This window comes from Talaromyces proteolyticus (genome assembly GCF_021365285.1).
Source record: "Talaromyces proteolyticus strain PMI_201 chromosome Unknown BGW36scaffold_6, whole genome shotgun sequence".
Taxonomy (NCBI): Eukaryota; Fungi; Ascomycota; class Eurotiomycetes; order Eurotiales; family Trichocomaceae; genus Talaromyces; species Talaromyces proteolyticus.
The window spans coordinates 1541306-1561234 of record NW_025764282.1 but is presented as its reverse complement, the minus strand read 5'-3'; the positions used below and the strand labels follow the sequence as shown (position 1 = coordinate 1561234).

Here is a 19929-nt window from a genome sequence, read left to right as displayed (position 1 = left end):
ACCAGTTAAGTTTTAGATGGCGGCGTGATAGAGATGTGACCTAGGCTTTCCCACTATGGACTTATCCTTTGCAACATGAATCAGCAACAAACTCAATACATCAATGGACACAATTGACACACGTCTGCTACGTTAGCTTTTCCTAGTGGTTTTATTCAATCTGCCATGTGCGTACGCTTTATACGAGCAATGATAGAGGCAAACTCTTGCCAAAGAAAATCATAAATTCAGATACAAAATAATTTAACAGGTCCTTAAAGTCGTGCATTTGTAATCTAATAACTTTTCCACCTTATTGACTGTTCTCTAATGCTGAACATCACATTTAGAGGGTCTTCTCAATCAATTCAATACCATACTCCTCTTTCAAAGTCTTAATGAGAGGAGCGCAGATATCCATGCTCATAGGAGCCAGAATACCCTTTTCGCTAATAGTGCCATCAAGAACCATCTTGACAGCAACACCGCAAGGGACACCAACCAACTTGGCCATGGCGGAGTATCCTTTAGTGTCACCGTATTCAACAAGGGTACTAGTGCGTGTCTCGCGCGAGCCATCCTTGTGTTCAATCTCAAACTTGTGCTGCAACATAACCATGTCACGCTCCGTAGGGCCGTACTTCATCTTCTGCTCGAGGGTGGCGCAAAGGGTGTCAAGGATGTTGTTACGTGGGGTGATAGCATCGTCTGAGAAAAGACCAATCCAGCGAAGACCAGTCAGGATACGGTCGCGCTCGTCATTATCTTGGAAGTTAGTCTTGGAAGAAATCGCCCAGAGCAAATCGGCTTCCTTGTCAGAAGTAGCGCCAAGGATCTGTTTGGTGGCTTCACGCCATGGAATTGGCTTCTTGAGGAAATCACGCTCGGTCTCATTGAGGAAACCAATATCAACGAGTGCCTTGATCATTTGAGGGAAGCCCTGGTAGCGGAGTGTACCACGGACAACAGTTTGGGCTTCGGGGATGTTGTAGCGCTCCCGGTAAGGAGTAGAGTCACGGTTTGGGTAAGCAACGAATGCGTATCCGGGGTAGATGAAGTAAGGCTTGGCTTCGCCCATGAGCTGTTCACCACTGACGCTGAATTCTGCGCCATTCTTGTAGTACTTGGCATCGTTACCGAGAGCCAAAAGAACACCACGGCTCGACCAAGAGAATTTGTATCCGAGTGGGTTGTTAGAATCTTCAGGGGATGGCAATCCACCGCAGTAAGAGAGGAAGGAGATAATCTTGCCACCCTCATTATGGACCTCTGAGATAGTTTTGACTGCATAGAGATGATCGATACCCTAGATGATAGAGGATGATGTTAGAAATACACCCCTCCTGGTTGATTTGAGATACCAACCGGATCCAGACCAATCTCGTTCATGACTGTGATACCGGCCTTTTTGGCATCTTCCTCAAGCTCCTTCATTGCGGGAGACACATATGATGTAGTCACAACATTCTTCTTTGTGCGGATGGCGCCTTTGATGACTGTGGCGTGGTACGTATAAGGAATCAAGGAGATGACAAGGTCGACCTTCTCGAGTTCCCTATCAAGAGCAGCGGCGTCGTTCACGTCAAGAGAAATTGCCTTGGTGTGCTTGCCTCCGGCAGCGAGCTTCTGGGCGCCTTCAAGACGTCTGGCGGCTGTTGTGATTGACCAGTTAGTTGATGAGTCCCATGCGTCCAGAGATTCAGAGCAAGCAGCGCAGCTAACTTGCTAGAATAGGAAGTTTAAATTAGCTCCAGTTACTTACCGACAGTCACTTCAACGCCAGCCTGGTCGAGGATATCGACTGTGGGCTTGGTGACTATGATCAACCCAGCCATTAGCAAAGCGTTCTATAGATAGTACTTGGACTGATGGGACTACATACCAAAACCAGAACCCAGAAGAAGGACTTTAGACCCAGCAACCGACTTCACCATGTTGAGGTTCGATTATCGACGATAAAGGGAGAAATTGAAGCTCAATGAGATTGTGCAGTTGGCTTTTCACAGAATTATTGTCCAGGGTTAGTTTTGGCGGGGCAAGTATTCAAGACTCCGAAATCGGTTCTGCGATATGGTCATGTGACACTTGAGGAACTTCGTGGACGAGGGTCAAAAGGACCATATGGCATGATTATATACCTTTGCAGGACACCGAAAAAACGAATAGGACCTATTTGCGCCTTGACTCACACCTGAAAATTATTCTGTTGAGTGTAGTATGTGGAAAATGCAGACGGCGAATAGCGTCTATTTGCGCGCCGTGTCGTGGGGAAAACTAGTGCAGAACCAGCTTGAATTGTATTCTTAATAATTCTTAATATTGTATGAACTCCACACAAGCTATATATACAAGGCAATGATATTACACATTCACAAAAAAAATTAATACGATTCGATCGCTGATGTCTGTTGGAAATGCATATTGGAGTTGTTGGCTCTCTTCCAGTCATCGGACTCGAGTCCAGTCTCGCCAGTCAACGACTTTGTAATTCTCCTTTGCCACTTCCACAGCACAGGCAAGAAGTGCCATAAATCGAACTCGGGCCATAGTACATCAAGGAAACAGATCTGCGTGTTTTCGTGGCACTGCCAGAGCATAAAGTCGCTTAACCTTTCCACACCAGAAGTGCGGATCAAGATATCAACAGGAGGGTTCCCTTTGGTATACATGTGGTCGGAAAGTGTCTGTACATTAATACTCTCTGGTGACGGGAATCCAGATCCGTCGAGGTCTGCAGGTTTCGCCAGCGGCGAACCTTTTCTAGAATTATCCTCTGCCTGACCAGCGAGATGAAGAGTCGTAGATGACGAAAATGAAGACGGTGAATCGTAAACCTTGACGTCAGTTTCACCCCCGGCCGAACCATTTTCATCATCTTGTGAAACAGCAGATATCGAGTCAGAATCATTATTATTATCTTGGATTTTCGTATTAAGAGTTTGTGCTCGAATGTTGGAAGCAATGTGCGACTCTGAGAATGGATTACGAGCTCTGTTGCCTCTTGATTCTCCCAATGGCGTGCTGTAGTCAACCACCGTTTGTCGAATTGCACCTGCTATCTCGTCTCTGGATGTGTAAGGACAGCATATGTTCAGGATACGGTCTCCGTTGCGACTTGTTACCTCGACAGCTCGGTTTACTGCTGCAACAACGTCCGGCCTGAGCATATCTTTGCGGCCGAGAAATCGTACACTGGCTCCATATCGATCCAGAATGTCTCCGTGTTGAGAGAGTTGTGCAAGCTTGACATTGACCATATCCATCAGACCGTTGACCTCAAATTGGGATCGATTGAAATTCTCGATACTGAAAGCGTAGATCGTCACAACTTTCACACCGCTCTTATAGCAAACTTCTAGGATCTGGATAGATTATCATTAGATTCTAATTCGACTGAAAAGGATCCGTATGAGCGGAAGATCAAAGACAAGTACTTACTCTCACCAAAGCTTCAAACCCTAAATGGTGACCTTCAATGGTTTCAATTCCATGACTCCGTGCGAAACGTCGATTCCCGTCCATAACAAACGCAATATGCTGTGGGATCGGCCCTTGCCTTAAAGCACCGATTAATAGCTCTTTCACTCTGTTCACGACGAACTCGACTGGTGGAGAGGCTGCAATCCATTTTCGGAGGTGCGAGAAATGCATAGAAGACGACATTTTGAGGAATGATAGGCAGGCGCCAAAAAGGCCGCGGTTGAGTTGACAAGGTAAAGCGCGCTTGGTTGTATGTGTTGAAGATGAGGATCAAGTCTTTTTTTTATATTCTATTTCTGCGGATAATTATATGTCGGTGCCGCTGGCGAAATGGCACTGTTGCAGCGTGTTTTGATGGGTGATGTGGCGAAATTAATCATGCGTCGAATAATGAATACAGGGGTCTTGAAAAAAAGTAAGAGAACAGTTTTGTACAGAATGCAGCTGGGCACCTAAACTTATGAGCATGAGAACAAGAGGGTTATGAGGCCTAGTACTCGATACTAACCCAATATATAGGACAGCTAACAAAAAGGGGTACACAAGACAGAAGTCAAGGCAGAAAGAAACCGAGGATGTGAAGCCAGGCTGGCGATGCGGAGATGGGATGATGTATCCGCGGCTCCCCACAAAACGTGCTTGGGCCAATAGGGAAGGATCTTCTGGATAGCCTCCTCTTGAGAATTACGCTGTCGCGGCCGTTGGGCGATATCATGGTAAAGGAAATGTAGGAGATAAAAATATACAGCTTTTAAATTCAGTAGAATATTAATTTACCGCCAGATGCAGCTGAAAAAGAACGGGATATGGTTCGGAAACAGAGATATTCTAGGGTATCAACAGACTTAAAACGTAGATACATTAAAACCACGAGACCTTTTTCTTATAGCACAAAAAAATAGCAGGAATATTCCTCAAACAAATTGAAACAGTTTACTGATATTTCTTCGTCTCATCCTCAGGCGGTGTCATGGAGCCAGTGCTTGCCATTTCCCAGCTCATGTCTTCGCTGCGTCTCCGACGTTCCTTGCCACGCTCCCTCATAGCGCTATGGATACGCTTGCTAATTTCATCCATCCCATCTTGGCTGTCTAGCGTACTCAATGCTGTGAGTGACTGTCCAGTTGACCCCGCATGCCCATGACCTGAGGCACTGCGGCTTCGACTGCGACTAGGAGGGCGTGTAGAGAAAAAGCCAATGCTGGCAAGATTGTAGAAGGATTCATTTCGTGGTAGAGGTTCCTGCGTTGTATAGCTATCTCGCTTACGAGCGCTTAGCCTAGACTCGTCATCTTCCTTAGCTTCTTCAGCCTGAGTCAAAGAACCAGAATCCCGAAATGGATCGGCAACGATGCGAGCAGAATCAAAATCAGGGAAAAGCTCCGGTCCAAGAGTATTGATAGCCTCAGTCACTTCATGAGACAATTCTTCTCGCCGCGCTCTGAGCTTCACGAGGGTGTTGGCGGACGAAGGATTCAACGACAAAATAAGAGGTCGTAGGGATTTCACTATATCCATGCCAACCTCGCCAATACGAAGAGCAGCAAAGGTAATGGCTGGGAATAGCACGATACCCAATAAAACCATTGCCCATAAGGGAACCCATTCAGGCACGAAGCCTTGTATACGATTCCGGTAGGTCCAATATGTGAAAATAATCGTGTAAAATGCATAGACGGCTGGCGCAAAGGCTAAAGCAACAAGGAGCTTCCAAGTGGCCATGACATCACGGCCCTGTAGTTTCACTGTGGAGGCAGCCAATGCCTCTTTAGATTTTTTCCTGGATATCGATTTTGTGGCGACAAATACGGGTGCGAAAAGAAGAAGGCCAGGGAGCGTACCGACTGCCAACAGTGTGAGCTTCGACAGTCTGTATATCAACGTGAAAACCACTTGAACAATAGAGAACTTGGCGTATTCGACTTGATGATCACGGAGTCCAAGAAAACGAAGTTGTTTGTTATACTCCATAATCGACTTTTCCAGTTTCTTGATACGAGGGTCATCCTTAAAATGAGTATAGCCTTTGATGAAGCGACGATTTAATTCCACAACCATTGGAAGCGGAAGTTTCTTTCCTTTAGTATTATATAAACGACGAGCAGCTTGAACAGCCTAAAAGTGACGTCAGTTTGACTGCCAAGAAAGTTGACGAGAAATATTGGCCTACCATCAAAGTTTTATAGTCGGGGCCATTCACGGTCACTGCCAAGAGGGCATGGTAGATGGTATCTAGAAGCTCACCGACTGCCTCCCGCCTCTCACCACGTTTATATTTCTCAACAAGTTCAGGAGGGACCTCTATTGGACTACCAAATTCGACAACTGCCCTGGAACGAAACTTATGTGCGTGGAAATAATTCATTCCACATGGCACAATCTTCAGACCTGAATCTGGGTTCTCGGCCAAAGAACCGAGTGCCATGATAGCGACACCAGCTTAGCACAATACAAGTTAGTACGGTGGTGTTTGCATTGTGAAGAACGGTAGGCTTCGAAAATACCTTTTAGTGGAAGTAACTCTGGACGATCATGACTGCCACCCTCCGGGAATATACCAAGACAACCGCCATGGCTTAGCCTTTCGAAGACCGCTTTATACACCCCGGTTTGATCTACATGAGGTGCATATTTGAATTTTGAGCCTTGAAAGTCGTTAGGAATGCCAGAAGCCGACCCAGTGAACTTCCCGTCATCAGTAATATCCTCTCTCCCAGTCAACTGATAAAGAGCGCTCTTCTCTTTGACAGGCTTCTTTAACACAATCTCTTCAGACCCACGAATCTCTGCGATTGTTGCACTGTAGGAGTTACCATTGATTGTTGGAAGATGAATAGTGCCTTCAGGCTCGAATCCGGGCCCGTCAAACTGGGTACCATTTCCACGCAAAAAAGTTGGGTTATTAACAGGATCTGGAAGATAGATTGTCCCTACTCCAGGTTTCATACTATCCATTGCTCGCGCCACGGGTACTGCTCCTATTCCCCTTGCAAGAAGGCCAATGAACTTCCGTTTAAAGGATTTCTCCGCAATAAGCCAAGAAATGCGGCGACGAACTTCTGTGCGGATCACGCGCATAAGAATTAATGAATCGACAAACTATATCGCAAAGCTTTGTCAGGAATATGTCTCAGAGCCGAGTGATAGGTGTTTTGTCAAATAAAGCTCCTACCTGATTGGCATGTGGTGCGGCGACGATAATCAAAGGTCCCCTTCTAGGTACCTTCCAGGAACCTCGCGGGTGAACTTCCCTAAAGAAGAGGTCGATAAGAACAGAAAAGGTCCAGAGAACTAGGTCGTAGAGCCACCCAATCTGGGCTGGAATGTACGTTTGATTCGCCATCCTGAAGATGTCGAGCTGGCTGACGGTCCGCAACCACCTGAAGCGCGAGTCTTCTCGGTTGGCAAATTGGGCTTCCTCGCAGATGCAGCAAACCAACGTATCATAGAGCCACAGGAAAGGTAAGAGGGGTTTAGGAGAGCAACTCCGAGCCTGGAAAGAAGCGCACAAGCGGCTATACGTGACTGTTGGTGAGCTAGTCGCGCAAAGCTGCACGTTGCCAATCCGGGGTAATGACGTAGCGGGATACTTGCGCGCCACGCGAAGCCCGAGTTCTCAAGTATTGTACAGGCTTGCCGTTTCTCATGCCACAGGAATCTCCAAGGATCTCTGGCAAAGTAAGGAAAGGGCTTCTGGGCGAAACCGTATCACAGGAAGGTGAAATTGCAACTTGCAGGGAAAATAGTTGCAGTGGGGTTGCGGAACAGCCGCGCGATGCGACCCTTCTAGGCCTGGCAGAGGGCTCGGCCGCCCGCGATCCCGCGATCCCGTGAGAACCTCCGAACCTCTGGACGTCACAGGTCACCACCATCTTCTGAACCCCACGCCAGTCCAGCAACCATCACTGCCTGCGAGTTACAGCTGTCTCGGCGGTTATTAACATTTCCATGAGCAAGTCCTTGCTAACCTGACGATTCTCACTTCCTCTCCGCTGTGATTCTCTTCGTCAGATCAATACTTCGGATAGCTTCGGCCTGCTTCTTCAGAATGACGGTAATGACCGTGGTCACGGTTGCCGCTGCCATCTAGCAACACCCCTTCAGTCACGACCCCTAAACATGATTCCTCCATCTTGATCGAAGCCACAGTACTATATACGCCTCTTGCCTGTTGCAGACGACGAAGCCGACCCTGCATTTCCAACAGCTTTAGACACACAAAGGAACCTTTACCACTGTACCTGCAATCAGCATTTTAAAAAGGAAAATGTCCTTGAAGTTAGTCCTGCTTCCCGCACGCCCCTCAATTTATTCCTCCAGTAGTACCATTGCTACCTTTCGATTCGCGATCACAACTTCAAATTTCTGTGGTTTGGAAAGCAAGGCTTAAATCAATGCTGACTATTTTTGTGTTGCGAGCAGTTGGGTTATGCTCTCGAGTAAAGAGGGCTTTGTCCGCCTTCCCAGCGAGCACATCATTTATACTTCCCCGCCGCGCACGACGCTGTCGTTGAAGCCTTCGAGCTCTCAATCGGGAAATGAACCTTTTACAATAAGCAGCAGCTCAGGCTGTCTGTACCTTACGAACCAACGGGTCAGTTTTTCCCACTCAGCCGCCTAATCTGTGTAGCTACGGCTGACATTTGATCAAATGTCAGATCGTGTATCTTCCCTCCCAGCAAAGTGAACAATTCCAATCATTTACCACACCTCTCCTCAACATCCACGACAGCCATGTTTCTGCACCCTTCTTTGGTCCAAACGTATGGGCTGCCATAGTGCGCCCAGTTGCAGGCGGGGGAATCCCGCCGTCACTACCGGCTGTGGAATTGAAAATCACGTTCAAGGAAGGAGGAGCCTTTGATTTCCATTCAAACTTCGAGCGTATCAAGGATCGCCTCAGTCAAGCAGTTGAACACGCGCGAGATAACAGCACGGCGGCAACTGCTCGGTCTTCAACAGGGAGAGGCGTTAACTTTGCTCATGTTCACCTCGATGAACTGCCAGCTTATGATGGGGCAAGCAATGTAAATGTTGGCAACGGTCAGCAAAGCTCGGATGCCACAAATTCAAGCACCGACAGAACGCCGAGTACAGATTTCGCCCCTCCTACAGAGCCACCGCCAGGCTATGAGGAGGTACAGCAACAGAGCGTTGCAGCAGAGCTAGAAGACCGGCTCCGCAGGACAAGCTCTTGAGACATAATCACTCCCATTATCTGCTGCGAGTTCGACTTGAAATTATTGATGAACACATAAACGGCCTTGTTCAAACATCCGCTATTATAGAGTGATTCATTATTGTGTTCACACGTTGGATTGCACTTCCTTTAATTAGATATTAATGCATGATAGCACCTCATCAAACTTCCGAATGGTTTATCGTATCAACATCAGGTACCACTAATAGTACACTATTTATTTATTGTAATGTGAGTATCGGGTGCGGGCGGGTACTAGCAGCCAATCACGTGCGGGCTAATTGGCCAGTCATCATCGGGCCTGCTCGACCACACCGCGGCGTCCCGTTTTTCCTGAAGCTTCCCGAACCTCACTTCCGCCCTGCATTCGCTATTCACCTGAGCAATACTCCCTACGCACCGCCCTAACGAACCCAATTGCACTCATCGAGTTGCCTGAGACAATTAGAATGGGTCTCGCCGATCTCTTTTCTGACGTTTTCTCCTCCTTCGGCTTCGCTGAGGCCCAGGCTGAGGCGCCTCCCGTCGAGGAGAACGACAGCAACAGCGCAGGTGCCGAAGAGCAGGAAGGAAAGTCCGCCGAGGAGCCCACCGAAGATAACGAGGAGGCTACTGAGGAGCCTTCCGAGGAAGGCGCAGAGGCCGAGGGTGAAACTGAAGAGGAGGGGGAAGAAGAGGAGGAAGAGGAGGAGGAGGAGGAGGAAGTCGAGGACATCAAGCCAAAGCTCGAAGAAGGTGAGTAAATTTGGGCCCAATTCAATCGAGTGCTGTTTTCGAGACACAACATTCCATCATATATTGCGGTTTGATTTCTCTGGGATCCAATTGCACGGGTCTTGGACTCTCGACAATGACTTCTGGACAGCTACTGATTGAGTGTTTCCACAGACTGTGCCAACTCACAATCATGCGCGCCATACAAGCACCACTTTGACGAGTGCGTTGAGCGTGTTACTCGCCAGCAGGAGGATGAAGATCACAAAGGACCCAAGGAAGACTGCGTCGAAGAGTGTAAGCATAAATTCAATTTCAATTCCGTGGGGCCGCCTTGATCACTATCAAAGCTCTGATTTTCCTCTTCGGATATAATTTGACCTCTCCATACCCGGAATACTGTTTAGGCTGACATGAATTTCTGCTTATAGTTTTCCACCTTCAACACTGCGCGACCCAGTGCGCTGCACCAAAGCTCTGGAAGAACCTGCGGTAAAGGCTCGGCACATTTGCAACCATCCTTTGACGTCGGCATGATACAGCACGGTCTCGGTCAAATACATTCGTCTAGCTCACTCTTCTCTCTACCTTGTTTACTCGTGGGTTAGTATGGCAGACAAAGCAAAGTTCGACCGTGACAACGCGGAAGATATGGTTTGAATACGTCCAGGCTGTTCACATGGTTTTGTTTAACCTTTTGTACCCTTTATATCGCATAACCGGCAGTTAGAACCATCCCTTTTTTGGTTCTTGTCCAAAGAAAAAAGTGGGAATAGAATTGTCATGTTTCACTTTTATGTACAGATAGCAAAGTGACTGTCTCTTATATGGAATATTTATACTCGTTTCCTTTTGTTTAGAACCGTTCTCATTACACAAACATCACATCAATCGATCCCATGACGTAAATTGCTGGCTGATCGTAATTAGACAGACAAATCCTTGATATTCAAACTCCGTAATTGACATCTGGAATATTGAGATAACTCAAAGAATTTACAACCAACTATGAGAATATAATGCAATAGAAGTGTCAATTCTCAAATCTGTCTTCCCTCGGTTTCTGGTCGTTAGCAGTGGGTGAATGGGATTGATTGTTCACATGGCTTTCTAATTGGACGTCCAAGCATCTGTTTTGATCGGCTTCAAGCCGTCTATTGACTATCTTTGGCCCTATAACATTCAACGTGAGCGGAAATACTGCTGCGACACATGCAATGACGGCGCTGAAAATAAGAGCTCTTTTCATGTTGAGCGGTGGGTTCGCGTCTTGCCCTGCTTTAAGCTCGGATTGAATAATCGTGAATATACCGCCGAGAAGCTGACCACCCATCCAGAGGAGTGTACTGCTGATTTCAGGAGAGTATGGGTATGTAATCTCGACGAGAAACTCGAGAACTACAGGCAAAATTGAGAAAGCACTTGCGCCGAGGAGTCCACATACGACGATACTCGGCGCAATACCAAAGGGGCTGGAGGGGGCGAAGTAAAGAGCAATATATGAGATGGCATGGATGGGGATACATATGCGTATAACGAGTAAATATTTCTTGTATCGGTCGTTTATAGGCGAGACGATGGCGGACGCAACGAGACCAACGACGATAAGAACGCCTCCAGCGATACCAGCCTCGGTTTCAGAGAAGCCATAAGGATACAGAATCTGGTTAATTAATGTGGAGACACTGTTGAAGAAACCAACGTATACCGAAAATGGAATGAAAACGAGCCAGAATTCACGAATTTTGATGATTCCTTTGGCCGACTCTGGGAAGGGAGTCTTAGACACTATGCTGGAAGCGCTAGCCGGTGTGGGTGGCCGTGCAGGAATGAAGAAGGAGGGTATGCAGGCAATGGTAGACTGTTGAGTAACAAGTCAGTTCAATGTTGTTAAGCTCCAAGAACAGGGTATAGAACAAGGACGTACGATGACGGAGATCCAAAGCACCATGCCGGGGATCTCGCCCGGCGTTACAGCCCAGAATGAATCAACAAGCTGCCCAACGGCAGCTCCCAGCGGATTGGCCAGAGTTGCTAAAGCAGTGGCACTTGTTCGACCTTGTTCGGTGAACCACAGGTCACTATATCTCGTTGGTGCAGACAAGGCAAACGGCTGGGCTAAGCCGAGCAGCAGTTGTCCAAACATAACCACACTAAATGTTCCATTGTTGGCCTTAGTGCCAGCATATCGAACCCAATTTCCGACCAGGATCAAAACAGAAGCAGTGATGATGACAGGCTTTGGGCCACCCTTGTTTAACATGTACATTACAACTCTAATTAGGTAGATGTTAGCAACGGTTGGCAATGATCGTGCAACTAGAACTTACGGGGTTGCAGCACAGAAGGCAAAGAGGAAAGCCGTGCTTAGCCAGTTAATTGTGCTCTCAGTCACATTGAAGTATTCGGCAGATGTAGATGAAATGGAGGAGAATGTGAGCCACTATTCACGAATTAATATCCACTGATGGTTCTCAGTTTTCTATTCCAAGAATTTGAAAACATACATCCCAACTAATAATAATATTCAACAAGACTAACTGGAGGAGACCGAAAAATCGCCGTTTATATACTCGGTACGTTCCTCTTGTAGCGGCGATTTCCACCTCGTACTGAGGTTCCTCCTTCCGGGTTGGCATCTCCAAATCTTTCTCATGCCCATGAACAGGAGAAAAGCCTGCAGGTTCTATTGGCGTCGTATCTAATTGACCGCTCGACGATCCCTTGAAAATGTTCATTGTATTGCTGCTGCTATATAGGATTGCCCAATCATTTCGAGAGTCTGTCAGCAGAGGTTGCGACAGTAGAGAAGTTGGGCACGAGAACAATGATGCCGTACGATCAAAGTATCTGCATCAGGGTTAATCTGAAGAATCCCGGCGTGAATTCAATCGACGCTATTGAGACAGCTCGAGGGGAAACTGGCGGGGAAAGACGTGAAAGCAGGCGTCTTAGCGTGGGACGTCCATATATAGATACCAACTCTCCTACATAAAGTATACAGCGTATGAAATCATGAGATAAACAGTTACTCCATCGAGACTACGCTACCGAGGATGCACGCGACAAAGCGCTTTCTCGGATATCGAGCGCAAAGTGCAAGACTAATGCGGAAAACGAGAGCGCCGCCGATCGCCGTGATTGGATGATGATACATCTTCCAAGACCGGGTTCCAATTTATTGGCTGCGGGGTACGAGCCCAAGTGACATCGTTTAATGATCGTTTGTAAAGGAGGAGCGGAGACTGCTGGCTGATTCGATGTCGGAGAGCTGATCAGCTAGCTAGTTATGATAACAACGAGACGACGCTGTCTGGATTGAGCCCACAGTTGGGAGCGATTAGCGCAAGTAGTATTACTCACGCACTAGGCGCAAGTAAGACTGCCTGGTAGGGATATGAACAATCTTGTTTAAAGCGATAAGCTCATCTGAAAACAAGACAGGACCGTCAACGGTCAATCACGATTGAATCGTCGCCCCAGCTCAGTCGAGTCATCGGACGGCGTTGTTATCAGTTGAATACAGCTAACACACAAGGTCCGTGCCCAAGAAACATGTCGTCGAAGCGAGGACGAGGGCTATAATAAAACATTAGCAACTAACCATGATTAGTACGTAATACGAAGTAGTAGCAGTATGATCAGATCCCGCTTGAGGCACGAGAGAGTTATCACCTCTACCCTACGCACAGTAATGCCCATACGGACCCGATAAAGTGCCGGCTGACGGATTCCATCTTGGCATCATTAGCTGCACTGGTAAACAAAGCAGTCTTTGTGTGTCTTTTAGGGTTTGCTGGATGGTGCCTAAAGGAGGGGAAGGAGAGCACAACTAAAGGGCTCTTGGATGCGAGTGTATATATAGAAAAGAAGAACAAGCAACAAACATGATTGACAGAAAGTCAAGAAAGGGAGTGGCGCAGGCAGGCGCAGGCCCAGCTGAAGCAGGAAGGAACCAGCCACAGTCAGTACTGGCCCGTTTGGACCTCCCGTAAACTCAACTCGGTAAAGTCGCTGCATCTTGCTTTTTCTTTCTTGCGTGTTCGCCAGAAACTCCGGAAATCGTCCCTGAAGCACCACAGAGCCCGTCCCTATCCTCGCCGCTGGATACAGCAGCCCATCGGCTGACACAACCCTTCGCTGCCTCATCCCGCACGACCAGCTGATTCACAATACCCAACGCTTACTTCGTTCCCTACTGACCCCAGTCGATCCTTTCGTTCCGGAAATCATGTCTTCCGCGTGAATCCAAGTTGAGAGAGAAAAAAGAAGAAAAGCCCCCCCTTTCATTTATAGCCTCCGCGCTTCAGCATAATTTGTGACACAATGAATGTTGCTAGCCTAAGGTCTAGTATGTCCTCTTACGGGGATCCAAGGTACCTCTCAGCCGCATATCCCAGCGGAGCAGTTACTGGGATTCCTTCAAAGGTTCTCGTGGATGGCTACCGTGGTACTTCGGATTTATCGAATGACGACAGGTCTCAATATAGTGGAGTATGTTGTCCTACTTGATTCTCCGTAATACCACCGCTAACTGCGATCAATCTAGTCTGGCATGGTTCCTCAACCCAATACGCCTTCCGTCGACGTTACGGATTCGGTTTTGATGCATCTTTTAACCGAAACTGCGATCGGAGACAGTGCCGGATACGAGATTCTTCCTTTTGAGACAGTCGAAGATTTGAAACGAGAATACGCCATCCTGTCAAGTCGCATTGAAGGCACTAAACGCAAACTTGCCCTGGAGACCAAATTAAGAGACGCCGCGCAGTCGCTTCGCCGACTCCCCGATCCTCAGGCCCATTTGAAAAGCGGATATATGAATGGCGGTCCAAATGGTATAGCAGATGAGTCAGAGAATGACGAGTTCACGGTCAGCGCACAGAAATGTGAGACGTTGGCGCAAGAGCTGTGGACTTTGGAACAAAGAGCACAAAGTGTTCATAAGCGACTGCTCGAACATACTTCCGGAATACTGCAATTGACACACCGAGGTTTAAAGAAAAACATCAATCGGAATGGGGCTAATGGTACCAATGGCATGGCTCAACCAAGCACATCGGAATTTGATGACCGCAGCTTATACAGGTCCTTGGACAATTCAGATGGTCAGAATGGACTGGGAATCAACTCCAGCGCCCTTCGCAGTACTGAACAAAAGTTGGAGCAGCTCAATGGACGTCTACGTGATATGTTACTCCAAAGTCAGGGTGATTATGGCCTGGAACCCTTACCGCAAAAATCCAATGAAGATGAGACGTCTCCGGCCTTTATGCAGGCTCATCTTGCGTATCTGGAAAATCATCTCGACATCCTCCAAAGTGGAAACCTCCCAACAGGCGGAACAGGGCTTGCAGCTGGGGAAATGGAAACCGAACTCAACGCCATCAATGGTCGTCTTCATACCTTGCTAGGACAGGCCGGCTCACATCTTTCGCCAACTTTACCTCCACCTCCAAGTCCGTCCGGGGAGTTTGTCAGTACCCACATGGACTATTTGCGATCAGGCTTCGACGACCTACAAAGTCGTATTGAAGGCTTACAGGATCAAAAGAGCATTTTGACGACGCAGATTCAACAACAGAGAGAGTTGAACTCTAAATCTGATGCCGAAAAGGATGCCCATGTCGCAGATATAACACGTGAGCTCGTCGAAACAAGGAAACAATTTGAGCTATCAGAGCGTGAGGTGCAGGGTGTGAGGGATGAAATGGCTCTAATTATGGAACAGCTCGATGCTGCCAGACAATACCAGACCTTGCGCGATCAATCACGAGAACAAGAAACTACAGCGTTGGAAACCGAAAGAAATGCTCGCCAGCAGGCTGAACAAGAGATTACAAGGCTGCAAGACTCGCTACGTAAAGCGAGCGAAGGTCAAACAAAAGCAGAGACAGAGACGCATCGTCTTCGAGAAGAATTAGACCAACTAGAGGGAGAGTTTGCCCGCGCTCAAACGGAGCTTACCGTGGTCAAAGCCGAGCTTGATGGAGCCTACGGGACTCGGGCTGAGCGGGCTGCTGAAGCTGCTGCCAATCCTGCTCTTCGAAAAGAGCTTGAAGATCTAAATGCCAAGAATATCAGTCTCACGGAAGAATTAGCTTCCCTACGAGCAGGGCAAGACAACGATCAGGGTGGCGATTCTCAAAAACGAGTGGAGATGCTAGAGAAGGAATTGCGGGATACAATTGAAGATTACGAAGTAATGACGAAAGCAAGCGTTGAATTTGAAAAGGAGCGGGAAAAATACGAAAGTCATATCGACAATCTGCGCGACCGTTGCGAACAGTTGGAATCACAGCTCAGTGACGAACGCATTACTTGGATGGGAATCAGCAGCCAAATGACTACAAGAGATGCTGCCACTGAGACGACTTCGACAATGGTATTGAAAAATGAATTCAAGAAGATGATGCGGGATACACGGTCCGAGAACATGAAACTCCTTAGAGTAAGTTTACCTTATTTTCAACCCTTCATAGCGACTGATGCTAACAACTCAAACTTACAGGCGGAACAAGAAGAACGCAAGAAACTCGAAGCGCTGGTTCGAAGTCTCAAAATGGAAAATACAATGGGCAAGTCGAATCTCAGTCAAAGTACTGTTGTCTCACACGCCTGATTGATATAATTGAACAATATCTTAATTATGATGACTGCTATGATCAAATGTCTTCATGTATACCAAAACAACCAATCATTTATTGCATGCTAGATCTGCGGGGAACAGGTATTGCCTTTTTGCATATACATTATACATTACTACTACTATTACCACGACTGCTGCTACTATTATTCGCGTTATTCGGGAGATTGTTTCTACTATCCTTTAATTACTAGGTAGTTTTCAATGTTTCTTATACTAAGAAGCAAGAATTATTTCTCATCATTGACACCGATGTATCAGTTAGTATCACTTCATTCAATCCTTGTACATACTTTGAAACGCCTGTCACTTCCTTTCAGTCTACCTAGATCATGTCTTTATCAATCGATGTAATTAGTATTCTACGATCAATAAACGAGGGTCTCTATTTCAGAAAACTGAAAGGACATCTCGATATTATCACGGGAGGCTTTCTTCTCTATTTCGGACGTGATACCATTCCTGGCTGGTAATAATGAACTGGCAAGATTCCAAGATAAAAATTCAAATCCAAAAAAAGCAGCTAAACATTGTCCTTTTCAGTAGCATCCCCTTCTCAAAGTGACTCCAGCATCTTCATGCATAATAATACTAAGAATTATAATAATAATGGACTTCATCATCGTTACTGCATTGTGTCGGTTATGCTTTGAGTTCAAAAAAAAAAAAGGAAATGTGCGAAGAAAGACCTGCCAAACGGCGTCAGTTGCGGAGAGGGTACCTAGGGCCACAAGCGTTGGATAGACTAGTTGACGTCACATGAGAAGAGACTGGGAACATTAGATGTATGTATGTATGTATGTATGTACTTGTTGTGGTAGCCAGAGAAGGACATAGCGCCATGCTTTTATCGAAAGATTGGTATTTAATCCATCGACCTGCTCGATTAAATTATATATGTATACCATTATAGCCCAATGAAAAACTGCGATGCTTCCATAATGTCTTCGTCACCTGCGGCAAAATCCCAACCCACAATTCGTGGATCTTGACTAGCGCAGATGATTTTGCGTGCATCGAATTGAAGCTTATATACTCTCGAGGCCGGTGGATTGCCAAGGTGGCGGTGGCCTTGATGGGGGTGGGCATGAGCTCCGGGCTGTTGAGCAACTAGTGCATTTAATACGTGTGCCTGCTGAAGAACTGCCAGTGGGTTTGGAACGTGGTTGTTGTTTGGAGGCGCTGGCTGATTGGCTTGAGGTTGTGTTGGGGGCTGAGGTGCTGTTACTGGTGATGCTGGGTTTGCATTGCCATTTCCTTGGTGGTTGTTGGTCACATTGATAGGTTGATTATTGGGATGAGGTTGTTGAGGTGCCATGGGTGGATTGATAGCCTGTTGGTTGTGAACTGCTCGCATCAACACCCGGTTGGGTGCATCACGTCCACTACGGCCTAGAGCCGTTGCAGTTGCATTGATCACCGCATCGGCTTGACGAAGTCGATGACCAGCGAGCCACTTGCCGTCACGGTCTTTCCGCCAGATGATGACGGTTTCGTCATATGAGCCCGAAACAATTCTTGCCCACCTGCTACCACCTCCACCTGGTGGGATTCGGGCACCTAGGGCCATTACATCTCTGGGATTTCTAGAACCAGCATTCCGACCACCAATTGCCCGTCGAGAAATGCGCCGTTGCATATCAGGAACTCTACCAGAGCGCTGTGCATCCCAGTAGTCATTGTCCACTGCCAAGGCTTCAAGTCTGAGAGCCTCTTCAGCTCCAGGAGGGTCACCAAAGCCTGCTTGAACGGTGCGTACCAAGTTGTTATGGCCCTCCAAGCAAGCGACTTCGGCCCCGGAAATATGGTCGAAGATCCGCACCGAGTCATCGTTGCTCCCGCTCACAATACGCTGGCTATCAAATTGAACACATGCAATGCCCTTCGTGTGGCCCATCAAGGTCTTCAAACAAGCTCCGTTATGGATGTTCCAAACCTTGATCAATCGATCGCCTGAGGCGGAAACAATCTCATCATCATTGATCTGAATGGCGTTGACTGCTGCTCCGTGGCCGTCCAATGTCATAAGGAGACTGAATGGCTCCAAAGATTTTATGTGGCGATTTGCTAGCTCGGCTTCTAGAAGCGAAGGTGGAATACTAGCCGTATCGATGATGTAGGAAGGATATTTGACGGCGGGACCTCTGAATATGGTAGGATAGTCCTTATCCATAGGACTGAGTTCACGGCGGTTCCAAATCTTGATGAGTTTGTCCTTAGAACACGTCACGAGGTATCTCTTGTCAAATTTGAGATTCAAGACCGAATCCTGATGCGCATTAATCAATTCGCGAATTTTTTGGCCTGTGGAGAATTTCCAGATGATGACATTTCTATCGCTGCCCCCTGATATAATCAAATCTTCCTCCGGACTTGGATCAAACTGCAGACACAGCACGGAAGTATTATGTCCTTGGAGAGGGGCGTACCATAGACGTCTCGTATCTAGATTCCAAACGCGAACTGTCCTGTCACGGCTGCCACTTACAAGCCACCGGCCTGAAAACTGAATGGCATAGACGCACTCTGTGTGGGCTTCTTCTATGTGAGCAGGATGAGGAAGCTGAAAATTCACAAAGCGACCTTTTAGCCAGTTGTCCTCTAGGTGCCTTCGTTGCTTATAAAGATGTGGCCAGTTAATCCTAGCGGATCCATTCGGTGATCTGATCAGCAGCGATGATGGTTTTGCGCTAGGAGGCGACGGCATAGACGATAATAGTCCGTCAAGCCCAGGTCGTCGTTCGGCTGACGGAGAGGAAAGACTATCCGAGTAAATGTCGCGCATTTCTCTATCACCTTCTGCATCCTGCGGTGACCCTGGAACGTCCGCTTCCACAGATTGATGCTGCTCATTCCATGGCGGATTCGGCTGAGATTCCTGGCTCATAAGACCTCGCGGACCGATACCTGCTTCAGTGACACGTCTCTTGAGTTGCGGTTGAGGGACATCGGAATCGTCGTGTCTAGCCCGTGATTTGCGACTCTGTGAGGTTAAGGGTTCCGAGTGTAATTGCTCATATTGGCGAATGGCATCGATGTCCAGCCTCCATCCCTCTCTGGTATATATCTCTCTCCACAGACGCGAATCGAATATACGATCTCTCCAGGCACGTGAGGCTAAGGACGCGGTCAGCAGCGTGGACGGGTCCAGGTAGGCGAATATTTCCGCGGTAATTTCAGGCGGAAGTTTGAGAACGGGGTCCATATGAAGCCGCGGTGTGAGTCGCTCGACGACCGAGGCAATTGTGCTTGTTCGTAGACTGCGGAGGATGGTGAAGGCAAGTTCTGCGAGTTGTGGAGTCAGTGCTGCCATCCTTCACAGTGATTGGGGGGTGGCACGACGTACCTGCTCTCTCGGCTTCACTGTGGGAGAAAATATAGGGGGGCAATAGCATAGCTTCGCTCTGGGGGGCATTTGCTTCATTTTCAGGCTGGCTGCGAGTGTCGTCTGAATAGCCCTCGTCCAGCTTGAAGGCGGCGGCTAAGGAAGCGGCGGCGAGCCCGGACTTAGCAACAGGCATGCGCGAAAACGCTCCGGGCGAATGCTCGCGATCCATGAGATTCTTGCGAGCGTCGACTGGGCTGCAGGGAGGCAGTGAAGAGGACGACCGACTGCACAAGCCACTCCCAAACAAACAAAGGTCGATGGTTAGTGAGTAGTGAGAGTGTCGCTAGTCGAGGCTAGCCGCTGTTGATGAGCCGCGTCGATCGACTTGTAATACTGAGTAATACCAACTTAATATGAGAGGACTACTACTCTACTCCCAGTAATTAATAGTTGAAATAGCAACTAAGGGCATTATGATTATTGTTTGGAGTTTCCATCATATTATTAATTTATTGTTGTGACACTGATTGGCAGGGGCGCCGTTGGTGCCTCAGGCTCACACAGTCCTCCGCCTCAGGTGTC

General features: G+C 47.6%; 8 protein-coding genes across 8 annotated transcripts; 3 read left to right on the top strand and 5 right to left on the bottom strand.

Moving 5' to 3' along the window:
- Positions 1 to 232: 232 nt before the first annotated feature.
- BGW36DRAFT_379072 (putative saccharopine dehydrogenase Lys9) lies at positions 233 to 2248 on the bottom strand. Its single transcript, XM_046216178.1, has 4 exons — positions 1862 to 2248; positions 1742 to 1795; positions 1345 to 1631; positions 233 to 1285 (listed from the first exon to the last, which is right to left on the bottom strand). Exons 1-4 carry the CDS (start codon positions 1911 to 1913, stop codon positions 326 to 328), a joined length of 1353 nt encoding a protein of 450 aa, XP_046072324.1. The 5' UTR covers positions 1914 to 2248; the 3' UTR covers positions 233 to 325.
- A 112-nt stretch (positions 2249 to 2360) lies between these two features.
- Positions 2361 to 3642, bottom strand: BGW36DRAFT_427577 (putative prenyltransferase; the record flags this gene model as incomplete). Its single annotated transcript, XM_046220433.1, has 2 exons — positions 2361 to 3341; positions 3418 to 3642. 2 exons carry the CDS (start codon positions 3640 to 3642, stop codon positions 2361 to 2363), a joined length of 1206 nt encoding a protein of 401 aa, XP_046072323.1.
- Positions 3643 to 4392: 750 nt separating this feature from the next.
- On the bottom strand, positions 4393 to 6802 carry BGW36DRAFT_295810 (putative glycerol-3-phosphate acyltransferase Sct1; the record flags this gene model as incomplete). Its single annotated transcript, XM_046211211.1, has 4 exons — positions 4393 to 5574; positions 5630 to 5898; positions 5964 to 6558; positions 6632 to 6802. 4 exons carry the CDS (start codon positions 6800 to 6802, stop codon positions 4393 to 4395), a joined length of 2217 nt encoding a protein of 738 aa, XP_046072322.1.
- Positions 6803 to 7888: 1086 nt separating this feature from the next.
- Positions 7889 to 8657, top strand: BGW36DRAFT_427575 (uncharacterized protein; the record flags this gene model as incomplete). The annotated part of the gene is made up of 2 exons (XM_046220432.1): positions 7889 to 8053; positions 8118 to 8657. The coding sequence occupies 2 exons, from the start codon at positions 7889 to 7891 to the stop codon at positions 8655 to 8657; spliced, it is 705 nt and encodes a 234-aa protein (XP_046072321.1).
- A 275-nt stretch (positions 8658 to 8932) lies between these two features.
- On the top strand, positions 8933 to 10235 carry BGW36DRAFT_379064 (ubiquinol-cytochrome C reductase hinge protein-domain-containing protein). The gene is made up of 3 exons (XM_046216177.1): positions 8933 to 9394; positions 9548 to 9670; positions 9805 to 10235. Exons 1-3 carry the CDS (start codon positions 9109 to 9111, stop codon positions 9867 to 9869), a joined length of 474 nt encoding a protein of 157 aa, XP_046072320.1. The 5' UTR covers positions 8933 to 9108; the 3' UTR covers positions 9870 to 10235.
- BGW36DRAFT_170629 (putative cell surface receptor/MFS transporter) lies at positions 9927 to 12607 on the bottom strand. Its single transcript, XM_046209649.1, has 4 exons — positions 11881 to 12607; positions 11704 to 11816; positions 11301 to 11649; positions 9927 to 11234 (listed from the first exon to the last, which is right to left on the bottom strand). Exons 1-4 carry the CDS (start codon positions 12109 to 12111, stop codon positions 10407 to 10409), a joined length of 1521 nt encoding a protein of 506 aa, XP_046072319.1. The 5' UTR covers positions 12112 to 12607; the 3' UTR covers positions 9927 to 10406.
- Positions 12608 to 13699: 1092 nt separating this feature from the next.
- Positions 13700 to 15995, top strand: BGW36DRAFT_295844 (involucrin repeat protein; the record flags this gene model as incomplete). The annotated part of the gene is made up of 3 exons (XM_046211216.1): positions 13700 to 13867; positions 13923 to 15824; positions 15885 to 15995. The coding sequence occupies 3 exons, from the start codon at positions 13700 to 13702 to the stop codon at positions 15993 to 15995; spliced, it is 2181 nt and encodes a 726-aa protein (XP_046072318.1).
- A 931-nt stretch (positions 15996 to 16926) lies between these two features.
- BGW36DRAFT_427571 (F-box and WD domain protein) lies at positions 16927 to 19576 on the bottom strand (the record flags this gene model as incomplete). The annotated part of the gene is made up of 2 exons (XM_046220431.1): positions 16927 to 19304; positions 19366 to 19576. 2 exons carry the CDS (start codon positions 19574 to 19576, stop codon positions 16927 to 16929), a joined length of 2589 nt encoding a protein of 862 aa, XP_046072317.1.
- Between the last annotated feature and the right edge of the window lie 353 nt (positions 19577 to 19929).